We start from the raw sequence: 25,360 nt of genomic DNA on the forward strand, positions 1-25,360 counted from the left end.
CCAGAAAAAAAAAATAGGAATCAAGCATTATGGTAAAACACTACTGAAATACACCCAGAGCAAACAAGTGCAACGTGCATCACACTTGTGATGCATGGATGTCAGAGCACACATCAGCATGGACATTAGATTATATGAAAGACCACATAAAGAATATTTCCACAGTGAAAGTCAACAGTTTTTTACTTACCTTAAAAAGGTGATGCAGGTAATTCCATTGCTGAACTTGCATGTGAGGTTGTGTTCAAAGGCAAACTGAGTAAGCTGCATCTACGCTTGTAGACATGCAAGGTACTCGAAGAACATCACTGAATGCTGAACTGCATGCTGCAGGTACCTGTCTACAGCCAGGTTCATAAGTATTTGGACAGTGACTTTTTGTGTAGTTTTGACTCTGTACATCACCACAATGGTGATAAAGGCCCGATCCCATTTCTCATTCTTGCCTCTTACCCTACCCCAGGTCCCTTGAAACAGACTGAAGGAAAACAATCAAGCTGTTCTGTTCTTGTAGTGTATGTTCTTCTACTCCAGGGGATTATTAATTGTGGCCATTTATCTACATACTGTAGTTGCACCATTATCAGAAGCCATAAGTAACTGGACATGTCAGGGGATGGATACATACATCAATATTTCAAGTAAATGAATGTGTTTGCATGGGTTTTGCAGGTCTTAAAAAGTAAGTGACCACGCAAGAAGGATTGCCAGAAGTAACTGCTTAAAAGTTTGTGAATTTTCTGACAAGAAAGAAGACAAGAAAATCCTTCTCTATTCATTTCACCATAAAGCAGTAGCTCAGGTAACTTAGTGGGAGAAGAAGCTGGGCTATCTATAAGTAAACCTGGGCTTGACTTCTGGTCATGTTACCAGTGGGTGTCAATGGACAGAACACATCATCTGCATTGTTCCAGTCCACCAAGTTGGTAATGGGTACTGGCTTTGGGTGGAGAAATAAAATGCAATGGACTGGAGTTCTGGAGTCACCATTGTGCCTCAGAGACTATATAGGAATTATTCCTTCTTACTATTACCCTGCCTGTCTGAATTACTCTAATTGATAGCATAATCAATAATGTCTGTTTTTCTTGAATTTTTTACCATTTGTATTCCATTCTTGCTTCGAGCACTCACAGATTCTTCTCTTCTTCCTCATGCACTTCTTGTTTGGTTCATGTTTACAAAGGAAGCTATTCAGAAAACCTCTGTTTTACTTTCAGGAGGTGATGAGATTTACAAAGGAATAGCAAAGTTCTTTTGTGGGTATTCCACTGAAATTAATTGTGTTTTGGTCCAGTTCTGACTTTTTATAATAATAGTTTTATCATAAATATGCTGTTTAGATTTTACAATAGAAATACAAGGAAATTGCTTTGGCTTTCAATATACTGTATTTTTGACAGTTTGGAAAACACAAGCTTGATATGCAAATAGAAAAGCACACCAATGAAACTTCACTGAAACCCACAAAAGATCATACTGATGCAAGTTAGTATGCAGTTCAACTGTACTAAAATTCATACATTTTTAAAACGAAGCCCATTTCAGTCCTCGACTCAAGTGGTAACGTCATGGCTCCTTCCCACAGCCATGCTTGACAGTTCCACTGGTCTAACAAGCTGAACCTGGAAAACAAGGCATTTATAATGGATCACATACAAAAAACTCCCATTTTAAGTGCTACAAGAACTCACCTTGACAGGTGGCGCTGCAGCCATCACCGCCATCTGAAGTGGAACCCTTCAGACAAGACAGTCCAGTGCAAACTTGAACAGTCATCCTAAGAAAGATACATAGGACGGATTAAACTATGCCACCCAACATTTGCTCAGTACATCACATTAGAAGTGCATGCATCATTATTCATGTCTGGCACTCACCGCTTTTTTTTTATTAAAGTGAACAAACTGACACATCAATTAGAACTGCTGTAGGACAGTACTTGGGCAAATTTGAAGGAGAATGTAGTATAAATGGACTGAGCACATTACCCATGATTCAGAGGTCAATGCTTTTGTTAGTGGACTCAAGAAGCTGGAGCACTACAATCCAGAGAAGCTCCACACAGAAATTTCTCAATGGGCTTGTTTCCTGAAGTCAATCGGGGGGAAAGGAGGCCAAGACATGTTTGGAGGCGACAACTGAAGCACAGGACTAAACAGCGGCTAACTTTGGTATTCAAGGAAACACTGACAACTACAACTAAGTCTGAAGGATGTAAGCAAAGCAAAAGATTTTTACCTCACGTGCATTGCCTACTTTCTCCACATATGACCTAGGGAGCAGCTTTCATCTCTGAAGAGCACTTGTTGGTAGGCGCAATACTTCACTCTCCAAGGACTTGTAGGTTTAGAGCCAAATGGATCATAGCTGACTAAATGGAACTTGAGTTTACTTCCAAATTATCTGTCAGGGCATGTGTGAAACAGGCTCTAAATGTGCCCAATGTTTACTGTTGATGGAAGAAGAGTGAGAAAATAATCTTTGAATGTTTATGGGTGAATGGATTCTGTGTTAAGGCAAATAAAAGTTATGCACAACTTGGTCCAGAAAGATGACCCTGTCTTGACAGTCTTTAGAACACAGTCTACTGTGTATATTGTGCAAATCCTTCTGGGCTGGTTCCGACTCATCTGTGCTTCTTAGAAGGAATTTAATCTGGATGCAAAGTTGGGGACAAAGGGGGTTGATGTATCATCCTCATTAGTTATGGGAAATAACCAATCATCTGTCATCTTCTTTAAAGGTGCATTATGGTATAATCAGCAGCACCTAGTGGCAAGGTTTCACACTGCAACCAATCTTCACCGCTCCCTTTCCAAGCATGCACCTATGTATATGCTCTCTCAAACTCATGAGAAAGCAGAAAGGCTTTCCTGAAGCAGAATCTCAACATATTTAAAACAACAGGGCTGAGATGTACGTATGACATATACGCACATAGACTGAATATATACTGAACAGACCCTGCAGAACATCAACCATAGGTTTTTGTTGTTGTTGTTTTTATAGAGACCTGGAAGAGCTGTTGGATTAACTAGACCTAATGTCATCAAGCTACAGATAGCTGCTGAAAGTGCTAAACCCATTAGTATACAAAATATACATGATAAAAGTTTCACTAAATGGATATACTGGAACACAAAGCTCTTTAGATGATCCGTTAGGACAAGTAGCCACACAACAAGCCATATTAACACAGACAGTTGTAATAAAATGAAGTGTTCCAGTCAGCAGCAGAGACTAGCTGTCACTCAAAGTGACCATGATCCTAATTATGCATAATGTTGTGTCTTAAAAGATGTTAAACTAAGCACATTGAAAACAATGTAATTTTTTTTCTTTCTGGTTGCTTCATACTGGAGGTCTGATGCTTACCACCTGATGACATATCAGACAATAAAACATTGCAATACAGACAGCTCAAAAGCTCATCTATGGGAGCCGATAGGATGGCCACTAAGTATAACATATGCCCTGTAAGCTTGTTTGCTGCATAATATTGTCATGGAAACAAAACCAAATATCAATCAATCAATCAATTTTTTTATATAGCGCCAAATCACAACAAACAGTTGCCCCAAGGCGCTTTATATTGTAAGGCAAGGCCATACAATAATTATGTAAAACCCCAACGGTCAAAACGACCCCCTGTGAGCAAGCACTTGGCTACAGTGGGAAGGAAAAACTCCCTTTTAACAGGAAGAAACCTCCAGCAGAACCAGGCTCAGGGAGGGGCAGTCTTCTGCTGGGACTGGTTGGGGCTGAGGGAGAGAACCAGGAAAAAGACATGCTGTGGAGGGGAGCAGAGATCGATCACTAATGATTAAATGCAGAGTGGTGCATACATAGCAAAAAGAGAAAGAAACAGTGCATCATGGGAACCCCCCAGCAGTTTACGTCTATAGCAGCATAACTAAGGGATGGTTCAGGGTCACCTGATCCAGCCCTAACTATAAGCTTTAGCAAAAAGGAAAGTTTTAAGCCTAATCTTAAAAGTAGAGAGGGTGTCTGTCTCCCTGATCTGAATTGGGAGCTGGTTCCACAGGAGAGGAGCCTGAAAGCTGAAGGCTCTGCCTCCCATTCTACTCTTACAAACCCTAGGAACTACAAGTAAGCCTATAATTAGCTAAGATAGCTGGGTCAAGTGATGGCTTTTTAAGTAATGGTTTAATTACTGCCACCTTAAAAGCCTGTGGTACATAGCCAACTAACAAAGATAGATTGATCATATTTAAGATCGAAGCATTAAATAATGGTAGGGCTTCCTTGAGCAGCCTGGTAGGAATGGGGTCTAATAAACATGTTGATGGTTTGGATGAAGTAACTAATGAAAATAACTCAGACAGAACAATCGGAGAGAAAGAGTCTAACCAAATACCGGCATCACTGAAAGCAGCCAAAGATAACGATACGTCTTTGGGATGGTTATGAGTAATTTTTTCTCTAATAGTTAAAATTTTGTTAGCAAAGAAAGTCATGAAGTCATTACTAGTTAAAGTTAATGGAATACTCAGCTCAATAGAGCTCTGACTCTTTGTCAGCCTGGCTACAGTGCTGAAAAGAAACCTGGGGTTGTTCTTATTTTCTTCAATTAGTGATGAGTAGAAAGATGTCCTAGCTTTACGGAGGGCTTTTTTATAGAGCAACAGACTCTTTTTCCAGGCTAAGTGAAGATCTTCTAAATTAGTGAGACGCCATTTCCTCTCCAACTTACGGGTTATCTGCTTTAAGCTGCGAGTTTGTGAGTTATACCACGGAGTCAGGCACTTCTGATTTAAAGCTCTCTTTGTCAGAGGAGCTACAGCATCCAAAGTTGTCTTCAATGAGGATGTAAAACTATTGACGAGATACTCTATCTCCCTTACAGAGTTTAGGTAGCTACTCTGCACTGTGTTGGTATATGGCATTAGAGAACATAAAGAAGGAATCATATCCTTAAACCTAGTTACAGCGCTTTCTGAAAGACTTCTAGTGTAATGAAACTTATTCCCCACTGCTGGGTAGTCCATCAGAGTAAATGTAAATGTTATTAAGAAATGATCAGACAGAAGGGAGTTTTCAGGGAATACTGTTAAGTCTTCTATTTCCATACCATAAGTCATAACAAGATCTAAGATATGATTAAAGTGGTGGGTGGACTCATTTACTTTTTGAGCAAAGCCAATAGAGTCTAATAATAGATTAAATGCAGTGTTGAGGCTGTCATTCTCAGCATCTGTGTGGATGTTAAAATCGCCCACTATAATTATCTTATCTGAGCTAAGCACTAAGTCAGACAAAAGGTCTGAAAATTCACAGAGAAACTCACAGTAACGACCAGGTGGACGATAGATAATAACAAATAAAACTGGTTTTTGGGACTTCCAATTTGGATGGACAAGACTAAGAGACAAGCTTTCAAATGAATTAAAGCTCTGTCTGGGTTTTTGATTAATTAATAAGCTGGAATGGAAGATTGCTGCTAATCCTCCTCCTCGGCCCGTGCTACGAGCATTCTGACAGTTAGTGTGACTCGGGGGTGTTGACTCATTTAAACTAACATATTCATCCTGCTGTAACCAGGTTTCTGTTAGGCAGAATAAATCAATATGTTGATCAATTATTATATCATTTACCAACAGGGACTTAGAAGAGAGAGACCTAATGTTTAATAGACCACATTTAACTGTTTTAGTCTGTGGTGCAGTTGAAGGTGCTATATTATTTTTTCTTTTTGAATTTTTATGCTTAAATAGATTTTTGCTGGTTGTTGGTGGTCTGGGAGCAGGCACCGTCTCTACGGGGATGGGGTAATGAGGGGATGGCAGGGGGAGAGAAGCTGCAGAGAGGTGTGTAAGACTACAACTCTGCTTCCTGGTCCCAACCCTGGATAGTCACGGTTTGGAGGATTTAAGAAAATTGGCCAGATTTCTAGAAATGAGAGCTGCTCCATCCAAAGTGGGATGGATGCCGTCTCTCCTAACAAGACCAGGTTTTCCCCAGAAGCTTTGCCAATTATCTATGAAGCCCACCTCATTTTTTGGACACCACTCAGACAGCCAGCAATTCAAGGAGAACAGGCGGCTAAACATGTCACTCCCGGTCCGATTGGGGAGGGGCCCAGAGAAAACTACAGAGTCCGACATTGTTTTTGCAAAGTTACACACCGATTTAATGTTAATTTTAGTGACCTCCGATTGGCGTAACCGGGTGTCATTACTGCCGACGTGAATTACAATCTTACCAAATTTACGCTTAGCCTTAGCCAGCAGTTTCAAATTTCCTTCAATGTCGCCTGCTCTGGCCCCCGGAAGACAATTGACTATGGTTGCTGGTGTCGCTAACTTCACATTTCTCAAAATAGAGTCGCCAATAACCAGAGTTTGATCCTCGGCGGGTGTGTCGTCGAGTGGGGAAAAACGGTTAGAAATGTGAACGGGTTGGCGGTGTACACGGGGCTTCTGTTTAGGACTACGCTTCCTCCTCACAGTCACCCAGTCAGCCTGCTTGGGATCTGCCAGGGGGGAACTAACGGCGGCTAAGCTACCTTGGTCCGCACCGACTACAGGGGCCTGGCTAGCTGTAGAATTTTCCACGGTGCGGAGCCGAGTCTCCAATTCGCCCAGCCTGGCCTCCAAAGCTACGAATAAGCTACACTTATTACAAGTACCATTACTGCTAAAGGAGGCCGAGGAATAACTAAACATTTCACACCCAGAGCAGAAAAGTGTGGGAGAGACAGGAGAAGCCGCCATGCTAAATCAGCTAAGAGCTAGTAGCTACGCTAACCTAGCGGATTCCTAAAAACACGCAAAGTGAATAATTTAGAGGTGATTCAGCAGAAGGAGTGCTTTAGTTAAGGCACGTAAAGATTACACTGGGAAACAAATCGTAATCTAGATAACTAGATCAATCTAACTGCGCAGATTAAACAGCTAACAGATACAGAAAAACACCGCTGTGCTCCGGAACAGGAAGTGATACAATACCGCAGTGAGAGCCAACCACCAGTAGAGGCAGTGCTTTTTTCAGTTGGAGAAAGTGCAAGGAGGTACACCGTCACTTTTCTGACAGAAAACTAAACACTGTATGGATGCGGCCTCATATACTGTTTCACTAACTCCAAATTTTTTGAAGCATGCACGCACGCTTTTATTTTTACACACCCACAAGAAGAGATGTTGGCGGAAGACATCAAATGCACTATCCTTCTCACTCATGGCAGCGGCAACATTACACTTAACTAAACTGACTAAACCAATTGAACTGCAAAACACAATAAATCAATAACACTAACAACACTGTTAAACTAACATAAACCACAACAACAACATTTAGCACCCCCAAACCATGAACTCCCATGGTGCATTGCAGCACAATGTCCATTGTTCAGTGTTGTTAGGTAATATCCCTGATTTTTCCAAAAATATTAGGCCTATCAACTTTCTGTATTCACAGCGTTCATCCTTAACCCAAAATACATAAGCATACCAAATAGCAAATGTCAGCTCTCCTCCAGTTTGTCTGGGGAGACACACATGCGCGCGCACACACACACACACACACACACACACACACACACACCGAGGCGACTTGGCTATTATAATATAGATAGTTATTATTTATTACATGTATATCATCTGAATCAGGTTCAGGCTGTACATAATGTGAGGTCTGGTGGGTGTTGTGTACTTATAGTATGTTATGTACAACCTCCACCAGAGAAGGCAGAGAGAACAACAAGAGGAATTAACTCCTATATTGGCACACTGGTGCTGGAGCATTTCCAAAGAATCTGTAGTGTGAAGTGGGTGAGAACCTACAACTCCACTTAAATAAGACAGCCCTCTTTGCAGGTTACTTCCTCAGTCAAGGCTGGAACCCATTTAGAAATGAGTGGACTGGGAAAATGCAGATGAATTGTCTTGTCCAAGGGCACAGACAACTAATGTGACCAGGAATCAAACCCAGATCAAGTCCAATTCCTATGATGTGAAACAGCAGCTACAGTTTGCTAGGAGGCACATAAGAGACTGCTGTCTAGATTTGATCTGTTTTCTTCAATTTAAATCCTTCTTTTCACTGTCCACTTCAGTTTAATTCAGTTTATTTATACAGTGCCAAATCAAAACATAAGTCACCCTAAGGTACTTCACATGAGTAAGGTCTAACCTTACCCACCCCACGAGCAAGCACATTTGCAACAGTGGTGAGGAAAAACTCTCTCAGTTGTTTTTGATTACAGGAAGAAACCTTAAGCAGATCAGACACAGTGGGGTGACCATCTGCTTCGGCCATACTAATAATACTAAAATAATGAACAAAATAAAGGACAACAATGAAGATGTATCACTGGTGATGCAACAGACAAAACTTGCACTATGTACAGTTTCTTGAAACACAGAAGCCTCCTTTAGAGTTGTCACGGCTTCTGTCGTTGTTCTCCTTAGTGCATGGTCAGTCAGTAGCCTGCTGTTTATATTTGTGACTACGCAATGTTCGTGTTTCCATCCTCTGACATGTCTGAATAAAAGTGGCTGTAAAAGTGGCTATATGTATATACAATAGTCCTGATATTTGGTTTGTCCAAGTAATTATGGACTCTGAAAATGGAGTGATTGTGTGTAAAAATCTGTTTAATTCTGAATTGAAAATGTGTCTACACTACAGTCCCATCTTCACTGTGTCTTTTCAACCCCATTACAGTGATATACAGAGTCAACATAAGAAAAATGTGTCACTGTCCAAATACGATGGACCTGACTGTACATATTTTTTGTGATGTCATAAACAGTCCTTAAAAAAAACTGAAAATGATCAAAGCAAAGCAAAAGAGATGAAAAATATGAAAGAATTCTTCTGCAACGAGTGGAACAGTTATAAGAATTTGTAAAAAAAAAAAAATAATAATAATACATGAGTACAAAACAGGATGAATGTGTTTGTGCTGTGATGACACTCTTCTTGATGGAATTATGCACACGTGCATGTTTATACACGTGTGCATCTTTGCTGATTCTCACTTCCTCTTGGCTCGTTGCTGAAAGGAAGGTGCGTGGTGTAGTGGGTTCATTTGTCAGGGGCTTACTTTCCCTAGCAACAGGGTACCCATAGCAACCAGACATAAAACCAGCTGCCGCCACCGACGTCGCACAATAACAAAGTGCACGTGTGCATGAGAGCACGCTAGCATCTGCATATCCAAACTATACCACTTCTTATTTACAGATGTTATTGCAACAGAATATTAATCTGCCAATTGCAAAGAGGAATCTGCAAAAAATGGTTATTGCATCATATCTGTGCTGTATTCAAAATAATTACAAGATGTGTTTGATGCAGTCTGTCATGTTTTCTGTGTGCGTGCATGCACGTATCCACAGAGTGCACGTGTGTGACTGTAGTAGATGTGACTGTGTTATTTATAGAATATTTGCCCAGTGATTGGCGAAAAAACAGGTGCACTTGGACCAGTTGAAGCAACCTGTCACTGGGTGGCAGTTGCATTGTCTCTGTGACACCATGTGACAACCAAAACAACACCTCAGAAACACATGAAAAACTAAAGGAGACATCCGCAGACAGGTTGGCTTAGCGAGAAATGACATGCTTGCAGTGCGCACAGCCTAAGTGCACAAAGAGAATCAAATCCAGATGCGTGAATACAAATGCACATCTGATGGAGTCTTAATGAACTTTTGGTTCAAACACAACATAAGAAACTCAGAGTGAGACGGCTGCAGACAGGAAGGCCCACCTCTTTTAAACCTAATACTGTCATCCGATTGGCTTTTCACTGTTACAGCTGTCACCAGGCAGAACTCAAACCCCTGAAATTGAGTTAACACTTAATCTCTCTCTAACAGGTCCCCCCCCCCCCCCCCCCCCCACACACACACACACACCCCACACCAACCCTCACTCTTAAACACATTTGTTCGAACAAGCTCTTTCTCCCTCACACAATTACACAGCCCATTTGGACTTTTTTTTCTCTTTCTCACACACTTTAATGTGTTCCATTTTTCCTCAGGTTTCATGCACGCACATTAGTGCTCCCATATTGCACGCGTGCTTGCAGACACATGTAACCTTATACTTTCATGCACTCACTCTCTCAGTCACTTACGGTAAAAATGAGGTCATCTCATTGACCTACTTGTCTTGTAGGCCTCATGAAAAATCAAGTTCTTTTTTTTTTTCTTCTTCTTTCTGGCTCCTTCTCCAGCGGCTGTGTATTAATATTTCAGCTTTGGCAACAGCTGACAGACAGTGTTGGAAGGGTTGCAGGACAGTAGATGCCATATTTCTTCATGCTCGCTCCTGTTACAGTCACAAAATTGCTGCATTAGACTGTGAGTAAAGATCAGAATGGAAAGCAGGCTATTCTCTTTTCGTGGAATTCTTAGTGTTTTTAATTCTGCTACTATTATAATACAGATGGATAAGAGCAAATGTGCAGCGCATCACCATAGACATCCTTGTTTCGCACATTATAGAATGTGGTGTGTGTCACTTTATTAGGATACATAGCAAAAATCTCTTGTGACTGACGTTACGTTTTGTGAACTCTTCAAGCAACAATACTCTGGGCCTATGTTTAACCCAGTGCAAAAGAGTGCACAGAACAGCACAACCTTCATTTGTCATTTCCATGTTGTGTAAATCGCAAGTTGGATTGCACTCTTGTGTGCCTATGGGTGTTTTGCTTTAAAACTGAACTATAGTCAGATTAAACGCTGGTGCATTTGGCAGCAGAACACAGTGGCACAGTAGACCAACAAAAACACAGTCTAAAGTTAAGTACACTATATTGGTGGAATTTAAAAAGACCAACGCTTAACATGTCGTACATAAGCGGGTTCATGAACATGTGACAGTGTACACGCTACACAATATTCTTTTCCATAGAAGAAGACAAAACACCTTCCTGCTTCACTGCCTCAGTCAGGAAGCAGGTGGCAGCTCTCCGCTGGTGCACTGTACCACATTCCCATAGGTTCATCAACTCGCCAGAAAATCTCTCACTTGAGCCCACTTTCTTAATAGTAGAGGGCTGTGTACTGAGAGCCTGTGTACTGTTCTCGCTATAAGCGAGTCAGATTTTGCTGTAAAATCTTTTCAGAAGGATTGTGGTTTGGACTGAGACAGTTGTGCAGTTAATAACATGAAGTCAGCAATTTCATGGTTTTTGAAAAAATATTTACAGGATCAGAATTAACGCTGGGGGTGGGAAAGTGGTTTAGTGCTTAGCACTGTTGCCTAGTGGCTACACAGTTAGTGTGGGCTAGCCTTCCTCCCACTTCCAAAGACGTGCAGGCTAGGTGAATTGGTGACTCTGAATTGATCGTAGATGTGAGCGCATGTGTGAATGAGTTCGCCTGTCTGTATGTGGCTCTGTGATAGACTAGCGTCCTATCCAGGGTGTACCTCACCTCACGCCGTGTGACTGCTCCAGCCCCCATGACCCTTGATTGGAGCAAGTGGGTAACGAAAAGAATGACTTGACCCTGATATGGCTTTTATCCTATTGGAAGGTAAGCTAACATTCCTGAAAAACCAGTGTGACTGTAGTGTGATTTTGTGTTTTCATTGGCTCAAATTAGGGAGCGTCAGCTTGCTTGTAAATGCAAATCAATTGCTAACCAGCTATCTCATTGCAAGTTGTTGTTGGCCTTTCAGCTGCTCCTGTTTGATTGGGTCATAGGGTAATAGGGTGGGGCACTCAGAGTGACACCCCACAGTGTCAGTACAGTACTCCATAGAGCTGGGTACTTCATGTCCTCATACACAGCTTCTCCTGGCTCCTCGTCCTCACTCTTCAGAGGTTCTCGAGCTCCAATTTCAATATGCACAGATTCATCTTCACAGTCATTTGTAGGGCTGTCATCACTCTGCAGTGGCGACGAGTTGCGTTCACAGGGTGAGCCGACACTGTGGAGAGGTTTGAAGCCACCGTGGCTCTTGATGTAAGATTCATCAAATAAAACACTCAGTTGTGTGTTGGGGTTCCTCTTAGGTTTAGGTGGTGGTACCCTCCTGCATACAATAACCATTTTGCAGATTCCTCTTTGCAATTGGCAGATTAATATTCTGTTGCAATAACATCTGTAAATAAAAAGTGGTATAGTTTTGATATGCAGATGCTAGCGTGCCCTCATGCACATGTGCGCTTTGTTATTGTTGTGCGACACCAGCAGTAGCTGGTTTTATGTCTGGTTGCTATGGGTACCCTGTTGCTAGGGAAAGTAAGCCCCTGACCAATTAACCCACTCTACCACGCACCTTCTTTTCAGCAATGAGCCAAGAGGAAGTGAGAATCAGCACAGTTGCACATGTGTATAAACACATTCATGCTGTTTTGTGCATTAGGTGTACTCACATGCAGTTTTTTTATACAAATTCTTGTACCTGTTCCACTCATTGTTGCAGAATAATTATTTCATATTTGCTTTGCTTTTATCATATTCTGTTTTTTTTTAAGGACTGACAGTCAGATACGTGGTATTTGGACAGTGACACATTTTTCTTATGTTGACTCTGTATACCAGCGTAATGGAGTTGAAATGACACTGTGAAGATGTGACTGAAGTATAGACACATTTTCAATTTAGGAATTAAACGGATTTTTACACACATTCACTCCATTTTCAGAGGCCATAATTACTTGGATAAAACAAATATCAAGACTATATACATATAGCCACTTTTACAGCCACTTTTATCCAGACATGTCAGACAATGGAAACATGAACATTGCCAAGTCACTGAATGTGTCTTGGAGTGTTATTACATAAGCCATAAAAAAAATATAAACAGCAGGCTACTGAGTGACCATGCACGAAGGAGAGTAGCGACAGAAGCCGTGACAACTTTGAAGGAGGCTTCTGTGTTTCGAGAAACTATGCATAGTGCAAGTTTTGTCTGCTTCTGTGTTTCGAGAAACTATGCATAGTGCAAGTTTTGTCTGTTGCATCACCAGTGATACATCTTCATTGATGTCCTTTTATTTTACTCATTATTTTATTCATTAATTTATTATTATTAGTATGGCCGAAGCAGATGGTCACCCCACTGTGTCTGGTCTGCTCAAGGTTTCTTCCTGTAACAAAAAAACAACGGAGAGAGTTTTTCCTCACCACTGTTGCAAATGTGCTTGCTCATGGGGTGGGTAAGATTAGACCTTACTCATGAGAAGTACCTTGTGGTGACTTATGTTTTGATTTGGCACTGTATAAATAAATTGAATTAAATTGAATTGGGCAGTGAAGAGAACGATTTTAACTGAAGAAAACAGATCAAATCTAGGCGGCAGTCTCCCATGTGCTTCCTGGCAAACTGTAGCTGCTGTTTCACATCATAGGAAAGGGACTTGATCTGGGTTTGATTCCTGGTCACATTAGCTGTCTGTGCCCTTGGACAAAGCAAATTAATCTGCATTTTCCCAGTCCACTCATTTCTAAATGGGTTCCAGTCTTGACTGGGGAAGTAAGCTGAAAGGAGGGCTGTCCTATTTAAGCGGAGTTGTAGATTCTCACCCACTTCACACTACAGATTCTTTGGAAATGCTCCAGCACCAGTGTGCCAATATAGGAGTTAATTAATCTTGTTCTTCTCTCTGCCTTGTCTGGTGGAGGTTGTACACAACATACAATAAGTACAGAACATCCACCAGACCTCAATCAATCAATCAAGCAATCAATTTTATTTATATAGCGCCAAATCACAACAAACAGTTGCCCCAAGGCGCTTTATATTGTAAGGCAAGGCCATACAATAATTACGTAAAAACCCCAATGGTCAAAACGACCCCCTGTGAGCAAGCACTTGGCGACAGTGGGAAGGAAAAACTCCCTTTTAACAGGAAGAAACCTCCAGCAGAACCTGGCTCAGGGAGGGGCAGTCTTCTGCTGGGACTGGTTGGGGCTGAGGGAGAGAACCAGGAAAAAGACATGCTGTGGAGGGGAGCAGAGATCGATCACTAATGATTAAATGCAGAGTGGTGCATAGAGCAAAAAGAGAAAGAAACACTCAGTGCATCATGGGAACCCCCCAGCAGTCTAAGTCTATAGCAGCATAACTAAGGGATGGTTCAGGGTCACCTGATCCAGCCCTAACTATAAGCTTTAGCAAAAAGGAAAGTTTTAAGCCTAATCTTAAAAGTAGAGAGGGTGTCTGTCTCCCTGATCCGAATTGGGAGCTGGTTCCACAGGAGAGGAGCCTGAAAGCTGAAGGCTCTGCCTCCCATTCTACTCTTACAAACCCCAGGAACTACAAGTAAGCCTGCAGTCTGAGAGCGAAGCGCTCTATTGGGGTGATATGGTACTATGAGGTCCCTAAGATAAGAAGGGACCTGATTATTCAAAACCTTATAAGTAAGAAGAAGAATTTTAAATTCTATTCTAGAATTAACAGGAAGCCAATGAAGAGAGGCCAATATGGGTGAGATATGCTCTCTCCTTCTAGTCCCCGTCAGTACTCTAGCTGCAGCATTTTGAATCAACTGAAGGCTTTTCAGGGAACTTTTAGGACAACCTGATAATAATGAATTACAATAGTCCAGCCTAGAGGAATAAATGCATGAATTAGTTTTTCAGCATCACTCTGAGACAAGACCTTTCTAATTTTAGAGATATTGCGTAAATGCAAAAAAGCAGTCTTACATATTTGTTTAATATGCGCTTTGAATGACATATTCTGATCAAAAATGACTCCAAGATTTCTCACAGTATTACTAGAGGTCAGGGTAATGCCATCCAGAGTAAGGATCTGGTTAGACACCATGTTTCTAAGATTTGTGGGGCCAAGTACAATAACTTCAGTTTTATCTGAGTTTAAAAGCAGGAAATTAGAGGTCATCCATGTCCTTATGTCTGTAAGACAATCCTGCAGTTTAGCTAATTGGTGTGTGTCCTCTGGCTTCATGGATAGATAAAGCTGGGTATCATCTGCGTAACAATGAAAATTTAAGCAATGCCGTCTAATAATACTGCCTAAGGGAAGCATGTATAAAGTGAATAAATTGGTCCTAGCACAGAACCTTGTGGAACTCCATAATTAACCTTAGTCTGTGAAGAAGATTCCCCATTTACATGAACAAATTGTAATCTATTAGATAAATATGATTCAAACCACCGCAGCGCAGTGCCTTTAATACCTATGGCATGCTCGAATCTCTGTAATAAAATTTTATGGTCAACAGTATCAAAAGCAGCACTGAGGTCTAACAGAACAAGCACAGTGATGAGTCCACTGTCTGAGGCCATAAGAAGATCATTTGTAACCTTCACTAATGCTGTTTCTGTACTATGATGAATTCTAAAATCTGACAGAAACTCTTCAAATAGACCATTCCTCTGCAGATGATCAGTTAGCTGTTTTACAACTACCCTTTCAAGAATTTTTGAGAGAAAAGGAAGGTTGGAGATTGGCCTATAATTAGCTAAGATAGCTGGGTCAAGTGATGGCTTTTTAAGTAATGGTTTAATTACTGCCACCTTAAAAGCCTGTGGTACATAGCCAACTAATAAAGATAGATTGATCATATTTAAGATTGAAGCATTAAATAATGGTAGGGCTTCCGTGAGCAGCCTGGTAGGAATGGGGTCTAATAGACATGTTGATGGTTTGGATGAAGTAACTAATGAAAATAACTCAGACAGAACAATCTGAGAGAAAGAGTCTAACCAAATACCGGCATCACTGAAAGCAGCCAAAGATAACGATACGTCTTTGGGATGGTTATGAGTAATTTTTCTCTAATAGTTAAAATTTTATTACCAATGAAAGTCATGAAGTCATTACTAGTTAAAGTTAAAGGAATACTCGGCTCAATAGAGCTCTGACTCTTTGTCAGCCTGGCTACAGTGCTGAAAAGAAACCTGGGGTTGTTCTTATTTTCTTCAATTAGTGATGAGTAGTAAGATGTCCTAGCTTTACGGAGGGCTTTTTTTATAGAGCAACAGACTCTTTTTCCAGGCTAAGTGAAGATCTTCTAAATTAGTGAGACGCCATTTCCTCTCCAACTTACGGGTTATCTGCTTTAAGCTGCGAGTTTGTGAGTTATACCACGGAGTCAGGCACTTCTGATTTAAAGCTCTCTTTTTCAGAGGAGCTACAGCATCCAAAGTTGTCTTCAATGAGGATGTAAAACTATTGACGAGATACTCTATCTCACTTACAGAGTTTAGGTAGCTACTCTGCACTGTGTTGGTATATGGCATTAGAGAACATAAAGAAGGAATCATATCCGTAAACCTAGTTACAGCGGTTTCTGAAAGACTTCTAGTGTAATGAAACTTATTCCCCACTGCTGGGTAGTCCATCATAGTAAATGTAAATGTTATTAAGAAATGATCAGACAGAAGAGAGTTTTCAGGGAATACTGTTAAGTCTTCAATTTCCATACCATAAGTCAGAACAAGATCTAAGATATGATTAAAGTGGTGGGTGGACTCATTTACATTTTGAGCAAAGCCAATTGAGTCTAATAATAGATTAAATGCAGTGTTGAGGCTGTCATTCTCAGCATCTGTGTGGATGTTAAAATCGCCCACTATAATTATCTTATCTGAGCTAAGCACTAAGTCAGACAAAAGTTCTGAAAATTCACAGAGAAACTCACAGTAACGACCAGGAGGACGATAGATAACAACAAATAAAACTGGTTTTTGGGACTTCCAATTTGGATGGACAAGACTAAGAGTCAAGCTTTCAAATGAATTAAAGCTCTGTCTGGGTTTTTGATTAATTAATAAGCTGGAATGGAAGATTGCTGCTAATCCTCCGCCTCGGCCCGTGCTACGAGCGTTCTGGTAGTTAGTGTGACTCGGGGGTGTTGACTCATTTAAACTAACATATTCATCCTGCTGTAACCAGGTTTCTGTAAGGCAGAATAAATCAATATGTTGATCAATTATTATATCATTTACTAACAGGGACTTAGAAGAGAGAGACCTAATGTTTAATAGACCACATTTAACTGTTTTAGTCTGTGGTGCAGTTGAAGGTGCTATATTATTTTTTCTTTTTGAATTTTTATGCTTAAATAGATTTTTGCTGGTTATTGGTGGTCTGGGAGCAGGCACCGTCTCTACGGGGATGGGGTAATGAGGGGATGGCAGGGGGAGAGAAGCTGCAGAGAGGTGTGTAAGACTACAACTCTGCTTCCTGGTCCCAACCCTGGATAGTCACAGTTTGGAGGATTTAATAAAATTGGCCAGATTTCTAGAAATGAGAGCTGCTCCATTCAAAGTGGGATGGATGCCGTCTCTCCTAACAAGACCAGGTTTTCCCCAGGAGCTTTGCCAATTATCTATGAAGCCCACCTCATTTTTTGGACACCACTCAGACAGCCAGCAATTCAAGGAGAACATGTGGCTAAACATGTCACTCCCGGTCCGATTGGGGAGGGGCCCAGAGAAAACTACAGAATCCGACATTGTTTTTGCAAAGTTACACACCGATTCAATGTTAATTTTAGTGACCTCCGATTGGCATAACCGAGTGTCATTACTGCCGACGTGAATTACAATCTTACCAAATTTACGCTTAGCCTTAGCCAGCAGTTTCAAATTTCCTTCAATGTCGCCTGCTCTGGCCCCCGGAAGACAATTGACTATGGTTGCTGGTGTCGCTAACTTCACATTTCTCAAAACAGAGTCGCCAATAACCAGAGTTTGTTCCTCGGCAGGTGTGTCGCCGAGTGGGGAAAAACGGTTAGAAATGTGAACGGGTTGGCAGTGTACACGGGGCTTCTGTTTAGGGCTACGCTTCCTCCTCACAGTCACCCAGTCGGCCTGCTTTCCCGGCTGCTGGGGATCTGCCAGAGGGAAACTAACGGCGGCTAAGCTACCTTTGTCCGCACCGACTACAGGGGCCTGGCTAGCTGTAGAATTTTCCACGGTGCGGAGCCGAGTCTCCAATTTGCCCAGCCTGGCCTCCAAAGCTACGAATAAGCTACACTTATTATAAGTACCATTACTGCTAAAGGAAGCCGAGGAATAACTAAACATTTCACACCCAGAGCAGAAAAGTGCGGGAGAGACAGGAGAAGCCGCCATGCTAAACCGGCTAAGAGCTAGTAGCTGCGCTAAGCTAGCGGATTCCTAAAAACACACAAAGTGAGTAATGTGTAAATAATTTAGAGGTGATTCAGCAGAGGGAGTGCTTTAGTTAAGGCACGTGAAGATAACACTATGAAACAAATCGTTATCTAGGTAACTAGATCAATCTAACTGCGCAGATTAAACAGCTAACAGATACAGCAAAACACCGCTGTGCTCCGGAACAGGAAGTGATACAATACCGCAGTGAGAGCCAACCACCAGTAGAGGCAAGCAAGCATATTATCTAACAATATGCTTATATTATCTAACAACAATGAACAATGGACGTTGTGCTGCAATGCACCATGGGAGTTTGTGGTATTGGGTTTTGAATGCTGTTATTGTGGTTCATGTTAGTTGAACAGTGTTGTTAGTGTTATTGATTTAATGTGTTTTGTAGTTCAATTGGTTTAGTCAGTTTAGTTAAGAGTCATGTTGCCATTAACATGAGTGAGAAGGATAGTGCATTTGATGTCTTCTGCCACCATCTCTGCTTGTGGGTGCGTAAAAATAAATCACATGCCATTCTGTGCATGTGTGGGTGGGTGGGTGGATGGGTGCGTGCGTGCGTGCGTGCGTGCGTGTGTGCGTGGATGGATGGATGGATGGATGGATGGATGCATGCATGCATGCATACATGTACTGTATGTATGTATGTATGTATGTATGTATGTATGTATGTGTGAAATTCCGACCACGGACAAACTGGGGAGAGCTGACATTTGCCGTTTGGTATGCTTAGGTATTTAACGCCACTAAAATGAAACACTGATATGAGTAAAGTTTTTTTCTGAAACTATGGATATTAGCTAGTAACACTGAACAATGGATGTTGATATTTACATTCTGGACTCACACGCCAATCCAGCAGGGGATGGTAAATCATCTATATATTAATAGCATTTGTGTGTGCATGCATGATGTTATTTAGTAAGTTCAATGTAAGTACATAATATAATTGTAATTATGTTACAAATACAGGGATGATACAAGAAAGTGAAAACACTTATTTCCATTGTGGTCCATTTAAAAATGAAATGACCAAATAGAAGTCATACTAAAGTAAAATAATAATAATAATAATAATAATAATAATAATAATAATAATAATAATAATAATAATACTACTACTAATAATAATAATAATCAATCAATCAATTTTTTTATATAGCGCCAAATCACAACAAACAGTTGCCCCAAGGCGCTTTATATTGTAAGGCAAGGCCATACAATAATTATGTAAAACCCCAACGGTCAAAACGACCCCCTGTGAGCAAGCACTTGGCTACAGTGGGAAGGAAAAACTCCCTTTTAACAGGAAGAAACCTCCAGCAGAACCAGGCTCAGGGAGGGGCAGTCTTCTGCTGGGACTGGTTGGGGCTGAGGGAGAGAACCAGGAAAAAGACATGCTGTGGAGGGGAGCAGAGATCGATCACTAATGATTAAATGCAGATTGATGCATACAGAGCAAAAAGAGAAAGAAACAGTGCATCATGGGAACCCCCCAGCAGTCTACGTCTATAGCAGCATAACTAAGGGATGGTTCAGGGTCACCTGATCCAGCCCTAACTATAAGCTTTAGCAAAAAGGAAAGTTTTAAGCCTAATCTTAAAAGTAGAGAGGGTGTCTGTCTCCCTGATCTGAATTGGGAGCTGGTTCCACAGGAGAGGAGCCTGAAAGCTGAAGGCTCTGCCTCCCATTCTACTCTTACAAACCCTAGGAACTACAAGTAAGCCTGCAGTCTGAGAGCGAAGCGCTCTGTTGGGGTGATATGGTACTACGAGGTCCCTAAGATAAGATGGGACCTGATTATTCAAAACCTTATAAGTAAGAAGAAGAATTTTAAATTCTATTCTAGAATTAACAGGAAGCCAATGAAGAGAGGCCAATATGGGTGAGATATGCTCTCTCCTTCTGGTCCCCGACAGTACTCTAGCTGCAGCATTTTGAATTAACTGAAGGCTTTTTAGGGAACTTTTAGGACAACCTGATAATAATGAATTACAATAGTCCAGCTTAGAGGAAATAAATGCATGAATTAGTTTTTCAGCATCACTCTGAGACAAGACCTTTCTGATTTTAGAGATATTGCATAAATGCAAAAAAGCAGTCTTACATATTTGTTTAATATGCACTTTGAATGACATATCCTGATCAAAAATGACTCCAAGATTTCTCACAGTATTACTAGAGGTCAGGGTAATGCCATCCAGAGTAAGGATCTGGTTAGACACCATGTTTCTAAGATTTGTGGGGCCAAGTACAATAACTTCAGTTTTATCTGAGTTTAAAAGCAGGAAATTAGAGGTCATCCATGTCTTTATGTCTGTAAGACAATCCTGCAGTTTAGCTAATTGGTGTGTGTCCTCTGGCTTCAAGGATAGATAAAGTTGGGTATCATCTGCGTAACAATGAAAATTTAAGCAATACCGTCTAATAATACTGCCTAAGGGAAGCATGTATAAAGTGAATAAAATTGGTCCTAGCACAGAACCTTGTGGAACTCCATAATTAACTTTAGTCTGTGAAGAAGATTCCCCATTTACATGAACAAATTGTAATCTATTAGACAAATATGATTCAAACCACCGCAGCGCAGTGCCTTTAATACCTATGGCATGCTCTAATCTCTGTAATAAAATTTTATGGTCAACAGTGTCAAAAGCAGCACTGAGGTCTAACAGAACAAGCACAGAGATGAGTCCATTGTCCGAGGCCATAAGAAGATCATTTGTAACCTTCACTAATGCTGTTTCTGTACTATGATGAATTCTAAAACCTGACTGAAACTCTTCAAATAGACCATTCCTCTGCAGATGATCAGTTAACTGTTTTACAACTACCCTTTCAAGAATTTTGAGAGAAAAGGAAGGTTGGAGATTGGCCTATAATTAGCTAAGATAGCTGGGTCAAGTGATGGCTTTTTAAGTAATGGTTTAATTACTGCCACCTTAAAAGCCTGTGGTACATAGCCAACTAACAAAGATAGATTGATCATATTTAAGATCGAAGCATTAAATAATGGTAGGGCTTCCTTGAGCAGCCTGGTAGGAATGGGGTCTAATAAACATGTTGATGATTTGGATGAAGTAATTAATGAAAATTACTCAGACAGAACAATCGGAGAGGAAAAGTCTAACCAAATACCGGCATCACTGAAAGCAGCCAAAGATAACGATACGTCTTTGGGATGGTTATGAGTAATTTTTTCTCTAATAGTTAAAATTTTGTTAGCAAAGAAAGTCATGAAGTCATTACTAGTTAAAGTTAATGGAATACTCAGCTCAATAGAGCTCTGACTCTTTGTCAGCCTGGCTACAGTGCTGAAAAGAAACCTGGGGTTGTTCTTATTTTCTTCAATTAGTGATGAGTAGAAAGATGTCCTAGCTTTACGGAGGGCTTTTTTTATAGAGCAACAGACTCTTTTTCCAGGCTAAGTGAAGATCTTCTAAATTAGTGAGACGCCATTTCCTCTCCAACTTACGGGTTATCTGCTTTAAGCTACGAGTTTGTGAGTTATACCACGGAGTCAGGCACTTCTGATTTAAAGCTCTCTTTTTCAGAGGAGCTACAGCATCCAAAGTTGTCTTCAATGAGGATGTAAAACTATTGACGAGATACTCTATCTCACTTACATAGTTTAGGTAGCTACTCTGCACTGTGTTGGTATATGGCATTAGAGAACATAAAGAAGGAATCATATCCTTAAACCTAGTTACAGCGCTTTCTGAAAGACTTCTAGTGTAATGAAACTTATTCCCCACTGCTGGGTAGTCCATCAGAGTAAATGTAAATGTTATTAGACAGAAGGGAGTTTTCAGGGAATACTGTTAAGTCTTCTATTTCCATACCATAAGTCAGAACAAGATCTAAGATATGATTAAAGTGGTGGGTGGACTCATTTACTTTTTGAGCAAAGCCAATAGAGTCTAATAATAGATTAAATGCAGTGTTGAGGCTGTCATTCTCAGCATCTGTGTGGATGTTAAAATCGCCCACTATAATTATCTTATCTGAGCTAAGCACTAAGTCAGACAAAAGTTCTGAAAATTCACAGAGAAACTCACAGTAATGACCAGGTGGACGATAGATAACAAATAAAACTGGTTTTTGGGACTTCCAATTTGGATGGACAAGACTTAGAGTCAAGCTTTCAAATGAATTAAAGCTCTGTCTGGGTTTTTGATTAATTAATAAGCTGGAATGGAAGATTGCTGCTAATCCTCCGCCCCGGCCCGTGCTACGAGCGTTCTGACAGTTAGTGTGACTCGGGGGTGTTGACTCATTTAAACTAACATATTCATCCTGCTGTAACCAGGTTTCTGTAAGGCAGAATAAATCAATATGTTGATCAATTATTATATCATTTACCAACAGGGACTTAGAAGAGAGAGACCTAATGTTTAATAGACCACATTTAACTGTTTTAGTCTGTGGTGCAGTTGAAGGTGCTATATTATTTTTTCTTTTTGAATTTTTATGCTTAAATAGATTTTTGCTGGTTATTGGTAGTCTGGGAGCAGGCACCGTCTCTACGGGGATGGGGTAATGAGGGGATGGCAGGGGGAGAGAAGCTGCAGAGAGGTGTGTAAGACTACAACTCTGCTTCCTGGTCCCAACCCTGGATAGTCACGGTTTGGAGGATTTAAGAAAATTGGCCAGATTTCTAGAAATGAGAGCTGCTCCATCCAAAGTGGGATGGATGCCGTCTCTCCTAACAAGACCAGGTTTTCCCCAGAAGCTTTGCCAATTATCTATGAAGCCCACCTCATTTTTTGGACACCACTCAGACAGCCAGCAATTCAAGGAGAACATGCGGCTAAATAATAATAATAATAATAATAAAATCATAGTTTGTATATGATAAGAACCTAAACAATTTATAAATACATTAACAAAACAAATAAATAAATAAATAATTTAAAGTTTAATAAATAAATTAACATTAAAAATCATGTAACTAAGTTCTTCTAAAAACTGTTGAGGTCTAAGGTTCTAAAAACATTCTGCACTCAGGTCATTCCAACTCATTATAGAATCTTTGCATAATTTATGACCACCCTTGAAAAATGTCAGCTACCTTTTATTATAAACATTACCCAATCTAGAGCTCATGGATCCCCATGGAGAATGTGATTGTTATTATTATTTTTATTGTTTGCAGTAGTAGTAGTAGCAGCAGTATTTTCAAATTGGCATTCAGCTTAAATGTATCTTTTTGATCCTACCACCTGCCTCATTTCCTCAATTTGAGGCTCAGAATGCATCAGCTTGTACACCCCATGTGGCTGAGTTAATAAATGCATCTTCTTGAAATAAAAATAAGTTATAAATCTCAATCATGCCTATTGTGAAGCATTATTGTATCTTTTGAATTGCACCATTTTCTCTAATTGCAGGCAGTACTTGATCTATTTTTTCTTCTTTTTGTGCACTGAATTCTGTGTTACAGCCACACTACACTCAGACATCATTAAAGCTCCATTCAGGCCAATCAACCATTTAAAGAGATTGATTGTGTTCAAACCAGGGTGTCGTTATGTGTGCGGCTGTGTCAGCGGCATCTGACAAAAGGGTTAAGCATAAATCAATGTTTTGCCCTGTTGTCAGTGAGACTAAAAAACCTGTTATTGCTAACTCTGCTGTCTCACATCACATAATGTACTCATGCAAAATTAAAAAGATGCATAGTATGTGCAGAGACATGCCATGATGTATGTGCATATCGACCTGTGCATGCTATATTTTTTGGTCTCCTGACAGGAAGAGCTTGCTCAGTCCCTTGCTTGCCACATGTGCATAAATTGTGACGCTTACGGAATAGATTTCATTGTTTAATATTATTTTATGTTGCAGACCTTCTCCTGCTGATTTTCACTCATAATTCCGTGTCTTTCTCCTTCCTTGATTTCCTTCCTTCCATCTCTAACGTAGGACTGGCGAGGACATAGCAACTGAAGGCAAGCATTTACGTATGGGCTCCACTGCCATGCCAGACCCTCAGGAGCGCACGCCTATGCCTCTCCCTCATGCCCTTGCCTGTGGGCAAGGCTTTTCCGTGCGCTCCCAGTCCCTAAATTCTGTAGGTGGTGGGAACAGCGGGGTTGGAACAGAGGAGGAAGTTGGAAGCCCTACCTCTAGGAAGCAACCCCCACCCAAACCCAGGAGGGACCCTGCCACAAAGTTGAGCATGTCGTCTGAGGAGGTGGACCACAAATCCATGTCCACCTGCCGTGGGGAGAGATGTGCTGGTGAGTAGTGGTGGCACTACACGTCAAACTGTCATGCTAGATTTAGATCCTCGCTGCAGTGATCTCCTTTGTGCAGTTTCTCCAACATCATGCATGACATGACATCATGATATAAATACATTATAACATAAACAGTGGCACATTAATTAAACAACTGTAACAACTGCTGGTTGGTTCAATTAGGATAAAATCTCTTTCACGCGACCACACCCCCTTCAGAAAAACAAATGGAAGAGAATAATTGTAATATTCCTGCAGTCAGATCATCAAAATTCAAGGAAAGCATTGTACTGTACCAGAAATCATATTCTAGAATTATTTAATATAAAGGGCAAGTGTAGATGACAGTATATATCATTTTTTACCTGAGGCTAAAATATGGCCATTGGGTATTGCGAAAGCCTTGAGTCCGTCCATCTGTCTGTGCTCAGCGTTACTCCATTCCTGTTATTGGCAGGGTATTCAAATTCACAGGGAGCATTCTAAGCACACAGACCTTGGACAAGTTCAACGATGGCTAACCTTGACCTATTTTAAGAGGTCAAAAGACCACATTCTGTTTCCTATTTCTATGTTCATATGGCTGTAGGTTTTTTTTAGCATTGCTTTATATTTAACAATACACAATGTCAAGGCATGTACATTGAATGGCAAGTCTATATATATATATATATATGTGTGTGTGTGTGATATTGTTAAAAAAATCATAGTGCCACAAAAATAATGAAAGACTTCTGAGGTCTCAAGTAAACATTATTATAGTATTTAGGCTGACTCACATTTACCTTTAAAATTGAATTCTTTGAGGTAATCTGTCCCACAGTTTGGAAGAACAGTATGTTGATCAAGTCATTAAACACTGATTATTATCCCCTGTCTGACTGTCTGTCTGTCTCTCTGTCCACTCATGTGGTTGATATGTGTGCAAAGTCTTGACAAAGGCTTTACGTCTAAAGGTAAAAACTGACACACCTCATGAAGACCTCAGAAAAGTTCGATATCGGGTGCAGTTCAGTTCTA

General features: G+C 40.6%; 1 protein-coding gene across 1 annotated transcript in view; it reads left to right on the top strand.

Annotated features, from left to right (window-relative positions):
• LOC117522310 (serine/arginine repetitive matrix protein 2-like) overlaps nt 1–25,360 on the top strand; it is a 53,639-nt gene that overhangs the window by 7,017 nt on the left and 21,262 nt on the right. The window contains exon 3 of the mRNA XM_034183707.1: nt 24,024–24,340. Coding sequence (XP_034039598.1) covers nt 24,024–24,340 — 317 coding nt within the window. The remainder of the gene's footprint in view (nt 1–24,023; nt 24,341–25,360) is intronic.

Source organism: Thalassophryne amazonica, chromosome 12, assembly GCF_902500255.1.
Source record: "Thalassophryne amazonica chromosome 12, fThaAma1.1, whole genome shotgun sequence".
In the NCBI taxonomy this organism is placed as follows: Eukaryota; Metazoa; Chordata; class Actinopteri; order Batrachoidiformes; family Batrachoididae; genus Thalassophryne; species Thalassophryne amazonica.